The following is a 20,583-nucleotide window of genomic DNA, read 5'->3' as shown; positions in this document are numbered from 1 at the left end:
GTGTTACCGAAAATACACCACATATACAAGAATACGCACACACACACACACACACACACACACACACACACATGCACACAAACACACACACATGCACACAAACACACACACACACACACACACACACACACAGTGTTGTTAAAGAGTCATTTCACCCTCTGCTGGTGAATCAGAGATCTGAGATGTTTTTAGTTCCTCTTTAATTCAGTGTGACTCTGTTTGACCGGATGTGTGTTTGTGTTTCTGCTGCAACGCCTCTAACCACAAAACGGATCTATGGATTAGATCGACTGCAACAGCATTAAGCAAGGATGTGGTTACTGACAGGTGTGAAGGAGATCAAGTCTGATATTAAATTAAAGAAATCCACAACTGCCTCATTATGCACGTACATACACACAAAAAAAGGATGTGTTCAATTTTACACATTTTGGGGTGGTTTCCCCGACAGGGTTTATCCTAGTACCAGACTAAAATGCATGTTTGAGCTGCCTTAAGTGTAACCGTTGACTTCCATAGTAGGAAAACAAATATGATGGAAGTATTGTGATGATAAATGATGAAGAAGATATTTTTATAATTTCAGCTGTGTGCTTACAATTATTAATCAAAATAACTTATCTTTTGTTCATCAGAATAAAGAAACTCATACAGGTTTACAACAACATGAGGGTGAGAAAATGATGACCAAATTTTACTTTTTGGGTGAACTTTCCCTTTTTAGAGCACACATGTATTGGACGGGCTGGTTTGTAAAGTAAAATGATACGATGATGATCAGTAGATGTGTGTTTGGATGGAGAGGAAGTGAGAGGTATGAGGTCATTTTCACGTTTCCTCTTTAAATTCTGCTGTTGCGTGAATAAAGCTCAGATGAAAGACTTCACCTTCATCCACAGCGCCGCTTCCCTTCTGATTCAAACACTTCAACATCAACTTCCTCTAAAACTCAACGACATCACATTTCTGAAGATCAGATTGAGAACTTATTTATGATGGATTTATTTTATAAATCAACTTTATTTTATTTGATGTTATTTACTGTGACTGAATTGACTTGCACAGCACATCGGTGAACATCAGTTGTTGTTAGTGGTGCTATAAAAATAAAGTTAAAATGATATCAGACCGATCAGATCTGTCAAATCATCATCAAGCCGTGACCTTTAGCAGATAGACAGACTTTGATGTTTAAGACCATGAAGCTCCTACAAAACCACAGCTCAAAACCTCACAGCTCACTTGTGTGTTTGTGTTTGTTTTGTGTATGAAGACGCTCTTCATTTCTCACGCTTAACTTTTAATGACAACAACACACAACCATTATGAGACTTTGAATTAAATAAAACAACTCTTATATGATCCATAATATGTACAACAATATTTTACATTCAAAACATTTGATACTTAATACACCGCAGTTTGTTTATATGTGTGATTGTGCAGCATTAGATGAAATCCTCAGTTTAAACACAACAGCACTGAGACACATTGTACTGGTTTGTGTCACTTCACCAGAATAACTCTTAAAAAAAAACTATGAGAAAGTGATTGATTTCTTCGGTAGATGCCAACAAACTCTTCCAGAGAAAACTCTTTGAATACGATCACATGACTGTGCTGATGATCACTCCTCTCATAATACACACGGACAGAGAGAGAGAGAGAGAGAGAGAGAAACACAGTGCTGCTGGATGGTCAGTAAATCACAGATGATGTACGTTACATCGGACACGTCGTTGTGACTTCACATCATCTGGCTCAATTATCAGGCACTTTATTGATGACCTTCTTCTTTCTGACTGACACCAGATCATAAAATGGATCTTTGGTGATGCTCGCCCTGAGAAAACACAACATAACACATTTATTACACAACATCAACATCACTCTATCATACCAAAATATAACTGTAGGACGCTTTTATGGAGCTGGAAATACACTGACCAAAATTATAAACGCAACACTTATTTCTCTCAAATATTGTTCACAAATTTGTCTAAATCTCTGTTAGTGAGCACTTGAAAAGTTTGGTTCCAAAATGCAATAAATATCATTTTTAAAAAAATGAGTTACTGTCAAAATCAGATTTTTTATCAGGTCAGTATTAAAAAGTCAATTCTTAATTTTACGCAAAATCCAATAACCGCCGTGTTATTCTGTCATCTTTTCTCACCTTTTTCCAAAACGCAATAAATGTCACTCCTCCTTTTCTGCAGAATGCAATAAATCCGCTCAACCAATCACAGCACAGTATTCCATGCATTGTAAACAATAATGGCGGTGTGTTGAGTACACACAGAATCCTAGTTTTCTTCAACTACTTTGTACTTCGTGATCAACAAACAAAAACAAAATGATACTTTGATGGCACTGATAAACTGTGGAGGTTTTCTGTGACGGGGAAGAAACGTAAGCCATCAACATCTAATCATTTACACGAGAGGCACTCAGGCAATGGGAAAATGCCGGCTGTTGCTTTATCTCACATGACAGCATCAAGCTTCAGTCATGCTAACACAATGACCCCAGAGGATCTTATTAAAAACTTTACATTATTTTACTCAAAGTCAATGAAAATCGAGCAGGACCAAAACATTTTACAGCCGATCGCTGTCAATAAAGTTCAGCGAAGACGTCCCAAGAATAACGGCAGCAATGACAGTGTTCTTAATATGACAAAGTGTTTTGATTAATGCCATTAATGTTTAACCAGTGGATATCACTAGTCAACTAAATAAATATAACATGACAAACATGAATGAATGCACATTTGGAAGTTGAATGTAATGTAAGGGAAATCTCATTTTAGACTTCTGTGATCTAATGTGATATTGTTGTTGTTCATGATGACATGTTGTTGTTGTAATTATTTATAGCATTAACAAGATGACCTGTTGAATTTATTGTGGGAGGGATGACTGATTGAATGTATTTTTGGTCCAGTGTATATTAGTATAGTAGTATTGATATATATATAAAGTTCAGAGGCTGTCATATGTCAATCAACTTACTTTGTTACTTAAAAAATACTTTGACATTGATTCAATAGATTAATAGCATTTTGAAAAAAAACTTGGATTTATTGCATTCTGCGGGTAAAAAAAATCAGTTTCATAGATATTATGGATTTAAATTTTTTATGTTTTTATAACCTAAAGATGCTATGTGAACGTTTGTAACAGAAAATAAAAAAAGACGGTTTCATCGGACGCACGTCTGGTCCAAACTTAACTTCTGGTTTCAGTTTTTTTAATGGTCTGACTAGTTGTAAAACTGAACTCTTGAACAAATACCTCGTCGAAAATAAAAAAAGGTTTTAGTTTCCTAGGTAATCTATGTGTTGTTTATTTTGCTTGTTATATAAATACACTACTTTAAAATGACTTTGTTGTTATTGAGTTTCCCGGAAGTTACGTGTTGACCGCTTAAGCCGCTTGTTTATGTTTAAAAACATGTTTTTACCCAAATGAGTCAAATGGATTTATTGCATTTTGGAACCAAACTCTTCACTTCTCCTTTATAATCCATCCATCTTACAGGTGTGGCATATGAAGATAATGATTAAACAGCATGATTATTGCACAGGTGTGCCTCAATAAAAGACCAAATAAATCAAAATGTGTTTATAACTCTGTTCAGTGTATAAAGAGAGAGAGAGAGAGAGAGAGAGAGAGAGAGAGAGAGAGAGAGAGAGAGAGAGAGAGAGAGAGAGAGAGAGAGAGAGAGAGATTCTTGTGATTGATGATTTTAACAACACCTGATTGATTCTATCCAATTATCTCTCTCTTCAGCTGATCCAGCACAGATCATATATGATTGATGTTTCCCTTCAACAACACGACCGTCTGTTTCTGTCTTACATGCCTTGATCTTCTGACCCTTGCTGTTGGGGTTATACAACTCTAAACAATACTACACAAACACACACAGAGAGAGTCAGTGCTTAACACAGATCACAAATCATCTGCACTTATAGTGAACGTTTACACTTCCTCATTAGTGGAGAACCGGGGTGAAAGGAACAAAGTGATTTTCTCTGAGTCCTGATTAAATTTGCATCTTTAGCACACAAACCCTTCACAGAGTTGACAAATATTGAGTTATTTCCTCATTGTTTTCCACGTTTAGCTCCAGAAAGCTGTTTTCAACCATGATAAGTAAACTCCTAAAGCGGTCATTTTTTCTGGTTTGATGTGTTTCAGTAATGATCAATCTAAAGGTTATTTAGTGCTCATCCTGAAGTTTGACCTCTCAGAGTTTTTCAAAATAAAAGTACATTGGGTTCAAATGTCAGGAGTTCCTGTCGGGATGAAAGTAACACTTTATACTTTTGTCCTGCTACTAATACTGGTGCATTATGTTGAACATTTATATTATTCTAATTTAATTGAATTTGTTCATTCTTAAAAACTTTTTTTCAACAATTTCAGTTTGTACTGTCAGGCTGCTTTTGAAACATTTGATAAAACTGAAATTCAAAAATGAAAATGTAATTTCATTATTTTTTACAAAGATTAAGGACAAAATATGTTTGCAGTTACATATTAACAAGGTCACAGTCATGTATATTTGAAAACAAGTGTCACACAAAATCTATCTTGATCTGTTGTGTTCATCCCAGCTGTCAGGGTCAAAAGTAACAATGTGCTACTTAAGTGAAATTAAACTGAAGTCTTTTTACATTTGATTAAAATGACACCTGATATTAATAGACCACACTTGTGAGTTATTGTGAGTAAATCTCTGTCTGAAACATCAGCTTTTAAAATGCCGTTTCTCTGAAAAATGGTACTTTCACCCCTGCTCTCCCCTAATGTAACACATCAGATTTGTACTTTTCAGTTTTATTTGTAATTCTGATTCTTTTCAGTACTGAAACTCCTGCGGTCATATTTATGACTTCATTACATGAAACAAATGACTGTCAGTGTGTAACAGTGAAACTAATAATGCATTGTGAGTTACACTGATGGTGAAATGTGTTGAGATGGTCTCACCGGTTTCCGAGGGAAGGAGACTTCTCTTACACACAGATTCTCCAGAGGAATAATCCCTCGCGGCTCTTTATCCTAAACGAACACATTCATCTCATCTTCATCGTTCTGATTCACAATAACTGATAGAAACTTTTCATAGTAGCGGACTTACTGTGGTAAATTCAAAGTAATAAAGGCAGTTATCAGTGAGGATGAACCAGCGTCTCTTCCACGTCTTCACTCGGCCGCCTGTGGACACAAAATGCTTTTTAATCTGTAGCTCATTATTACACATCAACATCTTGTTTAACACTATAAAGTCTATAAAGAAGAGAGAGAGAGAGAGTTTGATTTACCTAGTTTCAGTAACCAACCCTCTCGGTCAGGATTGAAGAATGTGTGCGTCAGATCGTTTCCATCATCCTCCGGGATCTTGAAGGGTTCATTACGAATGCTGTTGTACAGATTCTGATGGTGTGGGTTGAAAAAACGAACAGATTTGACATCCATGCATTAGGTGGACACTTATAGTGCGTTACATGCTACACATTTGATCAGTGTGCGTGTGTGTGTGTTCAAACCTACAACATTTTACACAACACACTCAAAGAGGATATTTGATCACAACAACAAACACAATTCTGCTGAAATATTCTGAGTATTTGTGTAAGCGGTCCTGATGCGGGTCATGTGAGGACTAAACCTGATTGGTTTCTCACCGTCAGCAGGTCATTCGGCAGATCTTCTCCGTTGTTAATTCCTCGGTTCATGCTGATGAATCGCTCCAACGGTGTTTTGTCCTTCACGTTGGGGTTGTGAAGACTCGTGTTCAGCATGATGATGGCAAATGACAGAATATAACAGGTGTCTGAAGATAAAAGACTGTGGTGAAGAACAGCGTGCACATTTACATTCAAATGTGTCATTAAAGATTTCATTAAAACCCCACATGTGAAGTGACCCCTCACTCATGTCTATGAAGATTCTAGTTAAGGAAAGTGATGAGTTTACCTGTTGACTGAAAGACACCTGAGTTACAGTTACAGTAACGTGAAGCAAACGCCTCCATCATCCGGTCGATCTTCTGAGCTTCACCTGGCAGACGAAAACTCCATAAGAACTGCCTGCAGAAACCATAGAGGACTTATTTAACATCAGTCTGTGTGTGTGTGTGGGTTGGTCTATGTGGTTTACGAGGACATGAATAATGTATAATGACATGTTTATTATAAACGTGGTTTACAGGGACACAGAGAGTGTTTGTTTGTGTGTGCACTTGCGTGCATGTGTGTGTGTTTCAACCGTTTGTCTTCTCACCGTAATGCCTGAACCAGATTCAGATGTGAGAACTCATGAAGGTCCACAAATGCTTTCAGTGTCTGCAGGTTCATGTCCTCTCTACAGACAAAAACACAGCTCAGGTCTCAGTCTTATATTTGTGATATAATAAGAAACTAATAAACCTCACATACTCAACATCTATTTATATATTTTAAAATCTTGCGTATTTCAGTCAAAAAGAGATAAGAATGACATTGCAGTTCTTCTGAATTGCTAAAACACATTTCTTGAAACTAGCACTCGTTTTCTCAAAACCATAAAGTGGAGACTTTTTCAAAAAAAAAAGTCAGACTTTTTCAATGTTTAAGTGCTATGATTGGGTCCCCAGTGCTTTTATCAACCTAGAAAATGTGAAAAAGATCAACCCAGTAACTTAGTTTTGGTAAACCATTCTCTGCAAGCATATGAAAAAATTATTTGGCTCCACTTGTGATGTCAGCAAGGGATCTTATTATAATAATACCGCCCCTTAATCTGAACTATCCAACCATGTCACAGCCATTTAGTGCAGAGATCAGCACATCTGGATGCAGAAAAATACACCTTTTTTTCACACTTGACAAAAATCTCTATAACTATCACAGGTTTAGTTCAGTGAATATTTCACTTTATAAAACGGTTAGTTCCAATCCTAGATTCTGATTGGTCAATGGCTGTGCTTTATTCATGATAAAACTCAGCTAAGACCGCTTCACCCAACGGTTTTATTTATCACTGCACCCTTAGCAAAGTTTGAGACCGGTTTGTTGTTTTTATTTGAGATTTCATGCATATACACATTAGAACGTTGTTGTTCACGGTTAGGGACTGTTTCTTTCTAGCGGAAGAAATGCTTTTATTGATTTAACTTTATGAAAGTTGCACTAATATTTTTTTTTACTTTAATATTGTGTGGTAACCGTTTTATAAAAGCAGTAAGGTACTCAAGTGCTGTATACAGCACAGCCTCTCATCCCTTATTGCTTACTTAAGTACTGTAAGTAATAGTTCGTTTTCAATATGTGTTTATGCAGCACTTGTATTTTTCCTAAAAATTCATCAGTCCAACTGCAAAATATTGCCAATTGCATTGTCTCAGGTGTCCTGTTCTTCCTCATACTCTTCCTCTGCCTCTCAGACTGTTTCCAATCCACACAATTGGTAAAAGAAGCATTAGAAAAAAGTGTGAACATTTTTGAGTTGTTGTGTTTACTGGATGATAACTGTGTTGTAGTTGTGTTCAACTTTTGCCTGTCTGTGTTTTTGCATTGCAGTGTGAACTGTGTGTTTTAGTGAAATGTTTGTGTTTAGAGTTTGGCAAAAAGAGTGCAAAGAGTGTATAACTACCTAAACCCGTTTAAGGTTTTACCAGAAGACTGAATGATTTGACAAATGGGTTTAGGCCACTGGGAATTTGGTTCAGAAAATAAGTTTAGTTTTTTAGCAAATCAGAAAATCTGTAACATGAACCCAACAAGCAACAAAGCAACTTTGGGCTGTCAGTCAAAGTCTAATAGACGTCTAACCGTAGCCCAAGACTAGATGATGTTTATACGCTTAAAAGAATTTCACTGTCTTGGTTTCTGCTTGCTGGGAAGTTTTGTGTTTGTGTTATTGTGTTGTTATTGTGTTGTTATGTGTGTTGTTATGTGTGTGTGTGTGTGTGTGTGTGTGTGTGTGTGTGTGTGTGTGTGTGTGTGTGTGTGTGTCACCTCTCCCCCAGGAAATCACCGATGGCCGTCTTATTCAGTCCTTCCTCTTTATAGAGAAACTCTGCCACTTGTTCTGCCTTCCAAATCAGAAGCTCATTTTCAACAAGATACTTCATTCCCTAAAACACAAATAAAACATTACATCAATCTTACACACACACACACACACACACACACACACACACACACACACACACACAAGAGGGTTTTTTCATGATATACTGGATGTTGTGTGTCGTCTCTTTACAGAAGCTCACAGTGGTCTTTGCCCTTCATCTGAAAAAACCACAAACATTCAAAACAAGAAAAACCAAAAGGCTGGCAACATGAAAGTGAACCTCCCTCTGCTCAGCAAACACCTTCTGTTTCTCACCTCCTCTTGAACACAGACAGACAGACAGACAGACCTAAATATCACTCATCACTACTAAAATAAGACAAACATGAGCCTCGTCGTAAGATCTTCTGACCACAGACAGATGTGAATCTGTAGAAGAGCAATGAAACCTCAAGTTTGAGGAGGTGAGAGTTCCATATGTACATCATCACACGCTGGAAACAAACTTCATCATCATCATCATCATCATCACTCACCTTCTTGGGGTCCATGTTAAACTTCTTCTTTCCACTACACAAGCGCTTTTCTCTCTCCAGTGTTTTACTACAGAAACAGAGATGGATGATTTAAACCCGTCTTCAATATTAAATCCCATTGACATCTTACAGCCCGTATTTGATGACTTTTAATGTCGGGTTGTCTTTGTATCATCATCACTATTATCACAAAAACTGTATTGCACACAAGCACAACATTGACACAATAAAACAACACAACATGAAGACAAACAGTACACCTGTAGTAACTCTAAACTGACATTATAAATCAACTTTCACACAAATGTATTTTATAACTTATTTAAAGACACAGTAGGAGTTTACTGTACGTGATCTTGTGTGGATATTTACTCACTTGTCCTCTGCAGATTTAAAGTCCTGAATATCTGCCATAACGTTTTCAATCTGCTTCTTTAGTTTCTGCAACACAATAAAACACCTTCAGAACTTCAGATTTTGAAAAACTACTCTGTCACCTTTTTATTTTATTTGCACATTCTTGTATATTTATGTGTTTATTTTTTATATTTATTGTGTGGCTAAAGTAAATAAAAAAACTAAGGCTGCTATAGTTTAATGTAATTGGCTATAGTTAAATAGTTAAAAGGAGAGGGTAAAGTTATAGTAATGGGTTATGGTTATTACTTTATAGGGTCTTTATTTGACTTTTACATTTTATTATATACAGACCAAGCAAATGATTATGATCTTAACAGACGTGAATTCAATGAAACCAAAAATGACAATAAAAATAACCAAGAGGTGAGGAAGGATGACAGCAAGAAATTGAATGACAAACATTGGCTGTTTCCCTGGAGGTCACATAAGCATAACTGAGCATTACATTCACAAGTCATAAACATATTACAGCAATTTATTATTAACTTAGTAGTATGATAATAAACCTTATAATTGTTAATAATCTGACAGTCTTGATTACGTGTGCAGCCTACAATGGGTCCTCCAAAGGGTGCAGCCTTCGGATTGAGAAACAGTGAATGTTTATGACAGAAATCATCAGCAAACATTTTCACATTTTATTTAATTTGAGTTGAATTAACTTCGCTGTGTGTTTGGCTGACACATTTAAAGGTACAGCAGACATTTCTATGATCTGAATGACTCTGTTACTCCCTATTGGGGATTTTTAGTATTGGTCATACCACGGGTCTGTTTAATGCTTACTTCTGAAATGTTCCACAGTTATGCATTATTTGTCAATAACCACACACCTGATCTGGTCTTAAAATAACCACCAGAACAGTGTCTGTAGTAACCGTGGTATAAGAGGAATAATTGACTTTGAATTATTTGAAAGAAATTCACACCCACTTTGTGTCGTGCCGCATTACCACCTTGGGTGTGCATTATTTTACATTCATGAAATGGCTCGTCGTCAATTATTCCTTACTTATGTCCTGTATGTTATACAGGTTATGTTCAGTACTAGTAATGTTCAGTGTGCTGTACTGGTGATGTTCATCTACCTCAATTTCCTCCAGCAGGATCTGTTTGTGCATCTTTAGTCGTTCAAGCTCTATCTGCTCCTCCACAGTAAAATCTGATAAAAACAACAACAAAGTGCATTACAGTTTTTCTGAATTTGCTAAAACACATTTCTCCAAACCAGCACTCATTTTCTCAAAATTTTAATACAAATATTCACACTAAATTCACAGAACCACTGACTCTTCGAAGAAAAATCAAACAATCTCATCAAAACCATTTCAGCTGTACTCAAAATCAAAATAAGCTTTCAAATCATACACACATAAATCTAGAATGTAAAACACTACAGAGCATCTATTAGAAAAAAAAGAAACCACAACATCCTGCACAGCACATCTGGATGCTGAAAAATAAATGATTATTTTATATAACAACACACCTGCCAAAAATCTCTAAAACTACCACAGATTTAGTTTAGTAAATACTTTAAGTACTGCAAGTTATAGTTAGTTTTACATTTGTGTATATGCAGCACTTGTATTTATCAGTCCAACTGCGAAATTTTGCCAAATGCATCGCCTCTGGTGTCCTGTTCTTCCTCATACTCTTCCTCTGCCTCTCAGACTGTTTCCAATCCACAAAAAATTGGTAAAACAACCATTATAAAAAAGTGTGAAGAATTTTGAGTTGTTGTGTTTACTGGATGATAAAGTGTTGTAGTCGGGTTCGACTTTTGCCTGCCTGTGTTTAACATTTTGCAAAACAAGTGCAATGCAGTGTGAAATGTGTGTTTTTTGTAAGATGTTTGTGTTTAGAGTTTGGCACAAATAAAGCAAACAGTGTCTAACTCTCTAAACCCATTTAAGGTTTTACTGAAAAACTGAATGATTTGACAAATGGGTTTAGGCCCCTGGGAATTTGGTTCAGAGAATGAGTTTAATGTTTCAGCAAATCAGAAAAACTGTAAGACATCACATATGACAAGAAACATCAGTCTTGATCCAGCATGTACAGTAAGAGGAAACCAGCGGACATCTTATATATATATACACTCACCTAAAGGATTATTAGAAACAACTGTTCAATTTCTCATTAATGCAATTATCTAATCAACCAATCACATGGCAGTTGCTTTAATGCATTTAGGGGTGTGGTCCTGGTCAAGACAATCTCCTGAACTCCAAACTGAATGTCAGAATCAGAAAGGTGATTTTAAGGTGCCATTTGTAATAATTGAGGTAAAAGATTTTAAAAAATGAGCTACACGCATCAAAAGAATGAGAAGAAATAAGGGCAAAGATGTCATTAAAAAAATGACAAGGTATAGTGCTGCAGAGATATCAATCTGAATTAGCATGCTAAATTACTAGCTACAGCCCGGCAGGTGTCGTAATACCAGTTTCGACCATGGGAGGCGGTATGCGGGCCATGTACATAACCGCCAGCCAAACTGCAATACACGAATAAGTCGCATGTGTGGGAGTACAGCCCTCTACTACTACCGCTGCGTCCGAAAACTAAGGCAGCTGACTTGTTGACTTAAGAGGCATGAAGGCAACTCAGAGAAATGCAATTCGGACAGCCATGGGTTCGGACATGCCTTGATGCCTTCCTGCCTTGCAATAGGGGTTTCGGACACATCTCAGTTCAGGGAAGAGAGCGGAAGAATGGCTAAAGCAAGAGACATTTACCACTACCAAAACCATTCGCTGAAGGGAAAAAACGCGCTCAGAATCACAAATAAAATCTGATAAATAAAGGAACCGAACCAGAGTAAATACTGGCACTGCTTTTCATCGCTGGAGACAACTAATGGACATGAAAGAAATGAGGTTCGACTCCGAAATGAGAACATTTCTTTTCGATTGGTAAGTAAGATGCTGTTAGTATTTCGCTAGAAGTTCACTTATAATAGGCCTTGTGATAACCTATGCTCAGCTTGTACATGAACTACGGCTTTGTGCATTAAATGTGGCTCCATCTGAAAGCAGCTGATGGCGATTCACTTTTAATCAAGAAACCGGCTTCACTGAAGAGAAGCGCAATGACTATCGCATGCAAATTATCGCGCATCCTTAGCTGTTAGCGTTTAATAGTTAGCTCTACCCACGGATCCGATCCGGTTTTCACCCGTTATCTACCAAGCTGATGCTAAAATGTTACATTAGCTAAGAAGCTTGAAATGTCTTCGATGATAATGAACATCAAATGGACGCACGAAACGTAGCGGAAAACATTGCAATTTTAATGAGACCGAATGGTTTTTTGTGACTAATGATAACTTACTTAGTTGCTAATGTAAATCAAACTTGATATATGCTGCTAAATTAAAATAGACCAACTCACTTTCTGGAGGTATACTGTATGAATTGTATGAATTGATTTTTTTTTTTTGGCGGACATTTTAAATGGTCCCTTTAAGCAATTTTGTGTGTAGCATGGTTGTTGGTGCCAGACGGGCCGGTCTGAGTATTTCACAATCTGCTCAGTTACTGGGATTTTCACGCACAACCATTTCTAGGGTTTAGAGGAGAATGGACCGACTGATTCAAGCTGATAGAAGAGCAACTTTGACTAAAATAACCACTCGTTACAACCGAGGTATGCAAAAGCATTTGTGAAGCCACAACACGCACAACCTTGAGGCGGATGGGCTACAACAGCAGAAGACCCCACCGGGTACCACTCATCTCCACTTCAAATAGGAAAAAGAGGCTACAATTTGCATGAGCTCACCAAAATTGGACAGTTGAAGACTGGAAAAATTTTGCCTGGTCTGATGAGTCTCGATTTCTGTTGAGACATTCAGATGGCATAGTCAGAATTTGGCGTGAACAGAATGCGAACATGGATCCATCATGCCTTGTTACCACTGTGCAGACTGGTGGTGGTGGTGTAATGGTGTGGGGGATGTTTTCTTGGCACACTTTAGGCCCCTTAGTGCCAATTGGGCATCATTTAAATGCCACAGCCAACTTGAGCATTGCTTCTGACCATGTCCATCCCTTTATGACCACCATGTACCCATCCTCTGATGGCTACTTCCAGCAGGATAATGCGGCATGTCACAAAGCTCAAATCATTTCAAATTGGTTTCTTGAACATGACAATGTGTTCACTGTACTAAAATGGCCCCCACAGTCACCAGATCTCAACCCAATAGAGCATCTTTGGGATGTTGTGGAACGGGAGCTTCGTGCCCTGGATGTGCATCCCACAAATCTCCATCAACTGCAAGATGCTATCCTATCAATATGGGCCAACATTTCTAAAGAATGCTTTCAGCACCTTGTTGAATCAATGCCACGTAGAATTAAGGCAGAATTAAGGGTCAAACACAGTATTAGTGTGGTGTTCCTAATAATCCTTTAGGTGATCAAAATGATTCTCTGATCCTTTATAAATCTCATACAGAATTTACAACAATGAGATTCACTGTTAGTGCGGCCTAGAAAACTCTTCTGCTTTACATAACAGGAAGTCTGTTGTCATAGGGGCCACTGAGCCATTTTTGTGTGTGTTTGTGTCCGTGTGTGTGTCCATGTGTGCGTGTGTGTGTGCGTGCGTGCGTGCGTGCGTGTGTGCATGAAGATTTGCTCTAAAACAAAAATGGTAATCTAATGCAAACTGAATGGAAAGCAAACTAGGAAATGAATACAGGTCACAATCACACATGATCAACAAATCTGTTTCTCTCACGCAAACATCTTGAATTAAACATTAAACTTAAACAGAACTCCAGAGATATGAAAGAGCAATAAAATGTTTAGACAGAGGATTTTGTTATGCACAATGTTTCTCATGTAATAACAATGTAGCAGATGCTTTTCTCCAACTATGCATTTGCATTACAATACAAAGTATAATTTATCATTTGATGAGTTCCCGGGATTAAACCCACATCCGTTTTACTCTACCACTAAGCTAAAGGAACACCTCACCCTACAACATGGATCAGATCCTGAAGTAAACCTGTTTATTTACATCATTATTATTACATATTATAAACACTCATCAGCACAACACAAAGCAAACCGCCTCGAACACAATGACTGTCCATCAGCTTACTTTTACATCAAACATTTAGACTTTACCATCACTATTTCATGCATACATCCATAGATAAGATTCATTCTGCACATTATACCTGCATTCAACCTGAATACTGCTGGAAATATTGAAGTAACAGTAAAGGTCAGACATTAAAAAACTAGAGATCTGAGCGTTGCCATCTTATTTCCTCATTAGTGATGATAAAATACAACCAGGGTTTAGTTCAGATAAGTTTAGATGAAGTTAACTCTCTCTTACCTGTTTGACAACACTCTGTCATTGTGGCTGAACGCACCATCAACTCCTGTAAGAAAGCCTTTAACTAAACTTGTGTGTTTCAAACAGGAGTGTGTACTGGTGTTTGTGTGTTTGTGTGTGTTTGTGTGTGAGTTCCTCTATTAGCTGCCCTTCAGCTCAACCAGTTTCACACCAGAAGTGAAGTGTTTCCGCAGGAGGAGTCAACTAGAGCCCCTGATGCAGAACCCAAAACTCAGCTTTAGATTGACACATCAGACATAAGACAGGAACGTCCATGATGCCATCTACTGGGTACAGAGAGAGAGAGAGAGAGACAGAGAGAGAGACAGAGAGAGAGAGACTTTTCATCAGTTCAGGTTTAGCAATGAAACATTAATGGGTGTTTTAGGTCTTAAAGTTTAGTTCATTAAAGAAACAATATTTTTTTGTATTAAAATGTCCAATAAAAAAAATTAATCTGCCCTTGTGCTCCACCAGAGGTCACTGCCCACATTACCCTGACTGCCACGCTACACTACATTACCCATAATCCTTTGCTGGACTAATCACATCCACCTATAACTCATTATTCTCCTTGTCAATCATTGCAAAGTCTTTGCCATTGTCATAATGTTTATTATTTTATTTTAGTTTCATGGTTTGAATCTTGGCTTGTTTTCTAGATCTCTCTTTGCTCTGTTTGTTGGATTGACCCATTAAAGTTGTGTTTGGATACTCAACCCTGTGTGTGTTTGTGCAGTGTATGACACGTTTTGTTTATTTGTGTAAACTTTATTTATAAATGTGCGTCCCGTTAGATTGATTTCCATCAGTGGTAGAAGTGAAGACTACAACTCCCATCCCATCTTTCACAGCATCATCTTACCACCGTTTTGATGTTGTTTGGCAACATCTAGTGGTGAAAATGATCTATTGTGGCTTGAAGTGGTGCTGTCGTCATAGCAACCGCACTTTAAAATAGCATCTTTAGATTCATCAGAAGGTTAAAGAGCTGTTGTGGATCTTACTCTGTCTAAGACAAAAAAACCTGTATATTCACAAACCTCACAACCATTAAGAGATCTCCTGAATACGCGTTAAAGTTTTAAGCTCTAAGAGTTTCCTCCTTCAGAGTTGCCAAGAGCATCTTTTCCTAAGGAATGGGTAGAAAACTTTTCTTTAAGGGTTGGGATGGGTGACCTTATTGCTATGAATAGTGTCAAGATCCTTATGAATATATCCTTATGATGCCTCTGTTCTTTAGTTTATAGATCATAATGATGACTGTGTAGATGCAGTGGTGCCCATCATAAAGAGATTTAAGTCATTTTCCTCACTGGTCCCCTTAAAGGGATCATTCACCCAAAAATAAAACTTATGTCATCATTTACTCACTGTCATCTTGTTAATAACCTGAATAAATGTCTTTGTTCTGATGAACACAAAGGAAGATATTTTTGAGAAATGTTTGTAACCACACCAATCATAAACCGCATTCACTCCCACAAAGATAGGAATACCAGTGTTTTTGTGACCTGTGGGGACATTTTGATGAACAAGCTTATAAATCAAACAGAATGATGTTTCTTGAAAATGTGAAGTAGTAGAAGAGTTTCTGTGATGGTTGGGGTTAGGGAATGGGGCAGGTAAGGGGAATAGAATATACAGTTTGTATGGTATAAAATGCATTACGTCTATGGAATGTCCCCACAAAACATGGAAACCAGAATGTGTGTGTGTGTGTGTGTGTGTGTGCGTGCGTGCGTGCGTGCGTGCGTGCGTGTGTGCGTGCGTGTGTGTGTGTGTTTCTCTATGTCTTTCTGTCTGTCTGTCTCTCTGTGTCTGTCTGGGTGTCTGTCTGTCTGTCTGTCTGTCTGAGGTTCACAAACGCGTCCAAAACATCATAACAGCAGCTGAATTCTTGCATTTGGATTCATTTGAAATATTCTCTTTTTCCAGAGAACATCTTACAGTCTCAATCTAAAGTGACAGTAAAGTATACACACAAACACAACTGAGAGAGTTTAGATTTCAAAATCTATTTTATATTGCAAATATTATAAAAACAGAATTGTTCTCTGCCTTGTTAATGGTTTATTTTTGTTAAAGGATTAGTCCATTTTCTTTCAGTATCTCCCCTTTACTTTAATATAAAGACACATTAACCATCAATCCTAATGTTATTAAACTGTAAATACAGTTCACTCATGGAAAACTAATCTACATATATAAATAAATATCTGTATCGTTGGGAAAATCCAAATCTTAATGTGTATAAAAAAACAACACACACACACACACACACACACACACACACACACACACACATGATAATCTTAGTTCAGGTCTGTCTGACATGAAGTTAACTTGAGAAATATTTTCCATGTGTGATCTCAGAGGAATATCTCTAATCTAAGTCTCTCTCTCTCTCTCTCTCTCTCTCTCTCTCTCTCTCTCTCTCTCTCTCTCTCTCTCTCTCTCTCTCTCTCTCTCTCTCTCTCTCTCTCACTCACTCACTCACACAGCATCATTGCTCTGGTTGCCTGGTAACGGGATGCTGTGTTTCCGCGCGCTGCTTCTGTGTTTCATTTCTTCAGAGCGGCGTGTGCAGGTGAAGACACTGAAGTTTATTATCAGTAAGTTTCTATTTTACTCTTTGATTCTCAACTAAACTAAAATGATTATCATATGACTGTATGGCATTTTTAACACGATGTGATTCTGATCTTTATGATTGTGTGATTTAAAGACATTGTGTTAATGAGAGATACACGTGAACTGCATAAGCAACATCCAGAGATGGTCTGTTCACATAACAACACATTAGTGAATGATATGAAGATCACTGCATCAGCACTGTGAGTCGTGTGTTAAACATTTAAAAACATTACTTTAGAGATGAAGAAGTGTCAGGTCATCATCATGCTCTCGGGTTCTGTGTAAATCATTAAATCATCAAACAGTGAGGTGATGTGTTGATCACTGAAGTCAGATCAGTTATTTTTACAGTAATTCACTTTTAATTGACGTCTATGGTGGATGCAGAATTTTAAAAAAATGGCAAGCTTTTTATAAAAATAAATTATTTCTTCTGTAATTTAAAAAAACATCTTTGGCCCCGCTGATATCAGTTGTAAATGCTTGACTGAATTTTGCTTGTTGAAGTGGTTTTCTGTGGTAACTACAGGTGTTGTATATAAATCACATCTCATACTGAACATACTGAAGTGTTTCTTTAAAATCATTATGAGTGTTCCTTCATGTGCATGCAGATGTGAAAGCAGACGATTATGAATTACAGAGCCACTTAATGCCTTCCTAAATGAAAGACGTTGAATTCTCACATAAAGCTGTAAAGGTTTAAGAGCTTCAGTAATAACTGAGCTTTAATGACTGATCATAGATCAGTGAATGCATTGGCACGTCACTGCAGATGTCTCTGATAAACGCGACATGCGGTAGATTTTACTGAAAGGGTTTTTCAAAGGCGGCACTTTGACTGAGATGAAAATGACTGAAGCTTTTGTTTTCAGAGGTGCCATTAATCTCGATTAACCTGAACATCTGTTCACACTGCTGCATTCACTTTGACTGATGGAGAGAAATCAACAACAACAACAACAAATATATTTAACCTGTACAAACACTTCAGCCGCAAAATTAACCTCTCTGACACACACACGCACACGCACACGCACACGCACACACACACACACACACACACACACACACACACACACACACACACACACACACAGAGAGAGAGTTTAGATTTCAAAATCTATTTTATATTGCAAATATTATAAAAACAGAATTGTTCTCTGCCTTGTTAATGGTTTATTTTTGTTAAAGGATTAGTCCATTTTCTTGCCGTTTCAAAGGACTCTAAATGATCCCAAATGAGGCATACGGGTCTTATCTAAGGAAACCATTGTCATTTTGGCAAGAAAAAAATATGCACATTTTAAAACACAACTTCTCGTCTATCTCCGGTCCTGTGATGCGCCAGCGCAACCGCACGCAAAACGTCATCACGTCAAGAGGTCACGGATGACGAATGCGAAACTATGCCCCAATGTTTACAAGTGTGGAGAAAGAGGACCGTTCAGACGTTGTTGTATGTGGAATGATAATAATAAATGTCTTTGTGTCAGTTTATTGGTTAAAATGGTCCCCAAATGTGCGTTTCGTAAGGGATAATGTAGAGGCAGTCGGTAGTTATTGGGAAATAAGCCCCGACAGTGTGATCAGGACCCGACGCGAAGCGGAGGGTCTTGTATCACACTGAAGGGGCTTATTTCCCAATAACTACCGGCTGCCTCTACATTATCCCGCTTATTACATGGCTACTTGCCACATAAGAAAAAAAACTGGACATGAATATGAATTTGAAACATTTTATTGGCATATTTGTTTTAAATTAACATTTTTATCCTTCCGCGAAACTTTGCACAGATGCATAAAATGATCGTAATACCTTATTAAGATCCTCTGCTTCATACTTGTCTCCATTTTTTCTCTTTTAGCCAGTCTTTGAGAAGTTTTAATGCCCATTCTGTATTTTTTTGTGTGTTGGCTTCGTAGCTGTCATGCTCTATTTTGTCAAGTTCAGTCTCAGTAAGCTCTCTGTGTCTTGTCGTGGTTGTCGAGTGTTTGTCACAAGATGGCGCCAAACAGACAGTAATCTTTATTGATCTTTATTGGCGCGGAGCGATTTTACTCGTGCAAGTAGTTCGGCTATGCGTTATTACTTTGGAGCGGTTATTATTTGAAAAGAACGAACCTGCAAATGTCTCAACTGACCAATCAGAATCAAGCATTCCAGAGAGCCGTGTAATAAATATATATAACATGTGACCTTTCTACGTCACAACGCAATAACGTGAGGTCGCACTGGAGCGTCACAGGACCGGAGATAGACGAGAAGTTGTGGTTTAAAAGTGCATATTTTTATTTTTCTTGTCAAAAATGACAATCGTTTCCCTAGATAAGACCCTTATGGCTCGTTTGGGATCGAGTTTTTTTAAGAAAATGGACTAATCCTTTAACCCTTAACTCTTAAAGAGGACATATCATGAAATTCTTTTTCATATTTAAGTGCTATAATTGGGTCCCCAATGCTTTTATCAAGCTAGAAAATGTGATAAAGATTAACCTAGCAATTTAGTTTTGGTAAACCATTCTCTGCTAGCATGTGAAAAAATAGCTCAATGAAATCTGGCTCCCCTTGTGATGTCAGAAGGGGACAGTAACCGTTAACGACTGGATGGGCGTGTTCAATCGCGCAACATAGTTGGGAAATGTTTAACTTTATGCAAATTATGAGTGACATTCGAGGGCGACTACCAATGAGAACGAAGCAGTGGGGTTCACGTCATCCGTCTCTCGTCAGTAACTGGAGTGGATTTTACTCATTTGTTTATGACAACCAGATTTAAAAACGCCTCTTTTGAAGAGACGAGTGACACACAGTGACAAAGTCACTTTTAGTGTTTCTACTATTCTTTATTATTACTGCATCTTCAACTGTACTCATTAAATACACACACAGACACATCTTATGTGTTGATATAAATCTATAAGCTTCAGTGTTGTTGAGCAGGTAAAGCATCACTTCTGATGTACTCTGGAGTTCTGTGTGTTTTTCTTTTATTGACATTTCCAGGTTTTTAAAGTAAAGAGCCGAGGTCCTGTTGAGCGTTTACTGACTCGCTGTGTTTAAATGCGTTCGAGTGTTTCTGACTGTAATTACTGCTGTTATCTCACACAGCACAAAAGAGAAAAACAGCTCCTGTGTTTACATCCAGAGACAGCGGAACCAGACTGCACAATCACCTTCACCTTCATCATCACTATGTGTGTATGAGAGAGAGATGTTTCATTTTTTTTTTTTATCGTTATTTTGTCCTGAATCTCAAACTCCTTTAGAAATAATATTGATATTGGTCCTGTCCGGATTTCTTGTCATTTGTGATATTATTTCATTTGTGAGCTTTCTATAGATGACATCATCATAGGCCTTGAAATCACTATTTGAAAACTGCCTTCATCTCCATGACGTCCTGTGTGTTTGTGTGGTCACCAGTAAACCTTAAAGAAAAGGATGTGTGCGTTCATCACCGTGGATACACAACATGTGCAGCGTCCATTAAAAATACTAAAGGACAAAGAGAGAACACACAAACATCAAAGGAGGAGATTGTGTGTTTCTTATTGTG

General features: G+C 37.6%; 1 protein-coding gene across 1 annotated transcript; it reads right to left on the bottom strand.

Moving 5' to 3' along the window:
* Window positions 1-667: 667 nt before the first annotated feature.
* Window positions 668-14,543, bottom strand: cyth4b (cytohesin 4b). The gene is made up of 13 exons (XM_065242914.2): window positions 14,387-14,543; window positions 10,114-10,187; window positions 8,982-9,046; window positions 8,606-8,672; window positions 8,012-8,130; window positions 6,297-6,377; window positions 5,991-6,103; window positions 5,699-5,847; window positions 5,336-5,447; window positions 5,152-5,228; window positions 5,001-5,072; window positions 3,761-3,915; window positions 668-1,843 (listed from the first exon to the last, which is right to left on the bottom strand). Exons 1-13 carry the CDS (start codon window positions 14,424-14,426, stop codon window positions 1,762-1,764), a joined length of 1,206 nt encoding a protein of 401 aa, XP_065098986.2. The 5' UTR covers window positions 14,427-14,543; the 3' UTR covers window positions 668-1,761.
* Window positions 14,544-20,583: the final 6,040 nt, after the last annotated feature.

Source organism: Paramisgurnus dabryanus, chromosome 7, assembly GCF_030506205.2.
Source record: "Paramisgurnus dabryanus chromosome 7, PD_genome_1.1, whole genome shotgun sequence".
Taxonomy (NCBI): Eukaryota; Metazoa; Chordata; class Actinopteri; order Cypriniformes; family Cobitidae; genus Paramisgurnus; species Paramisgurnus dabryanus.
The sequence above is the reverse complement of the archived record's forward strand: the minus strand, read 5'-3'. Positions and strand labels throughout refer to the sequence as shown.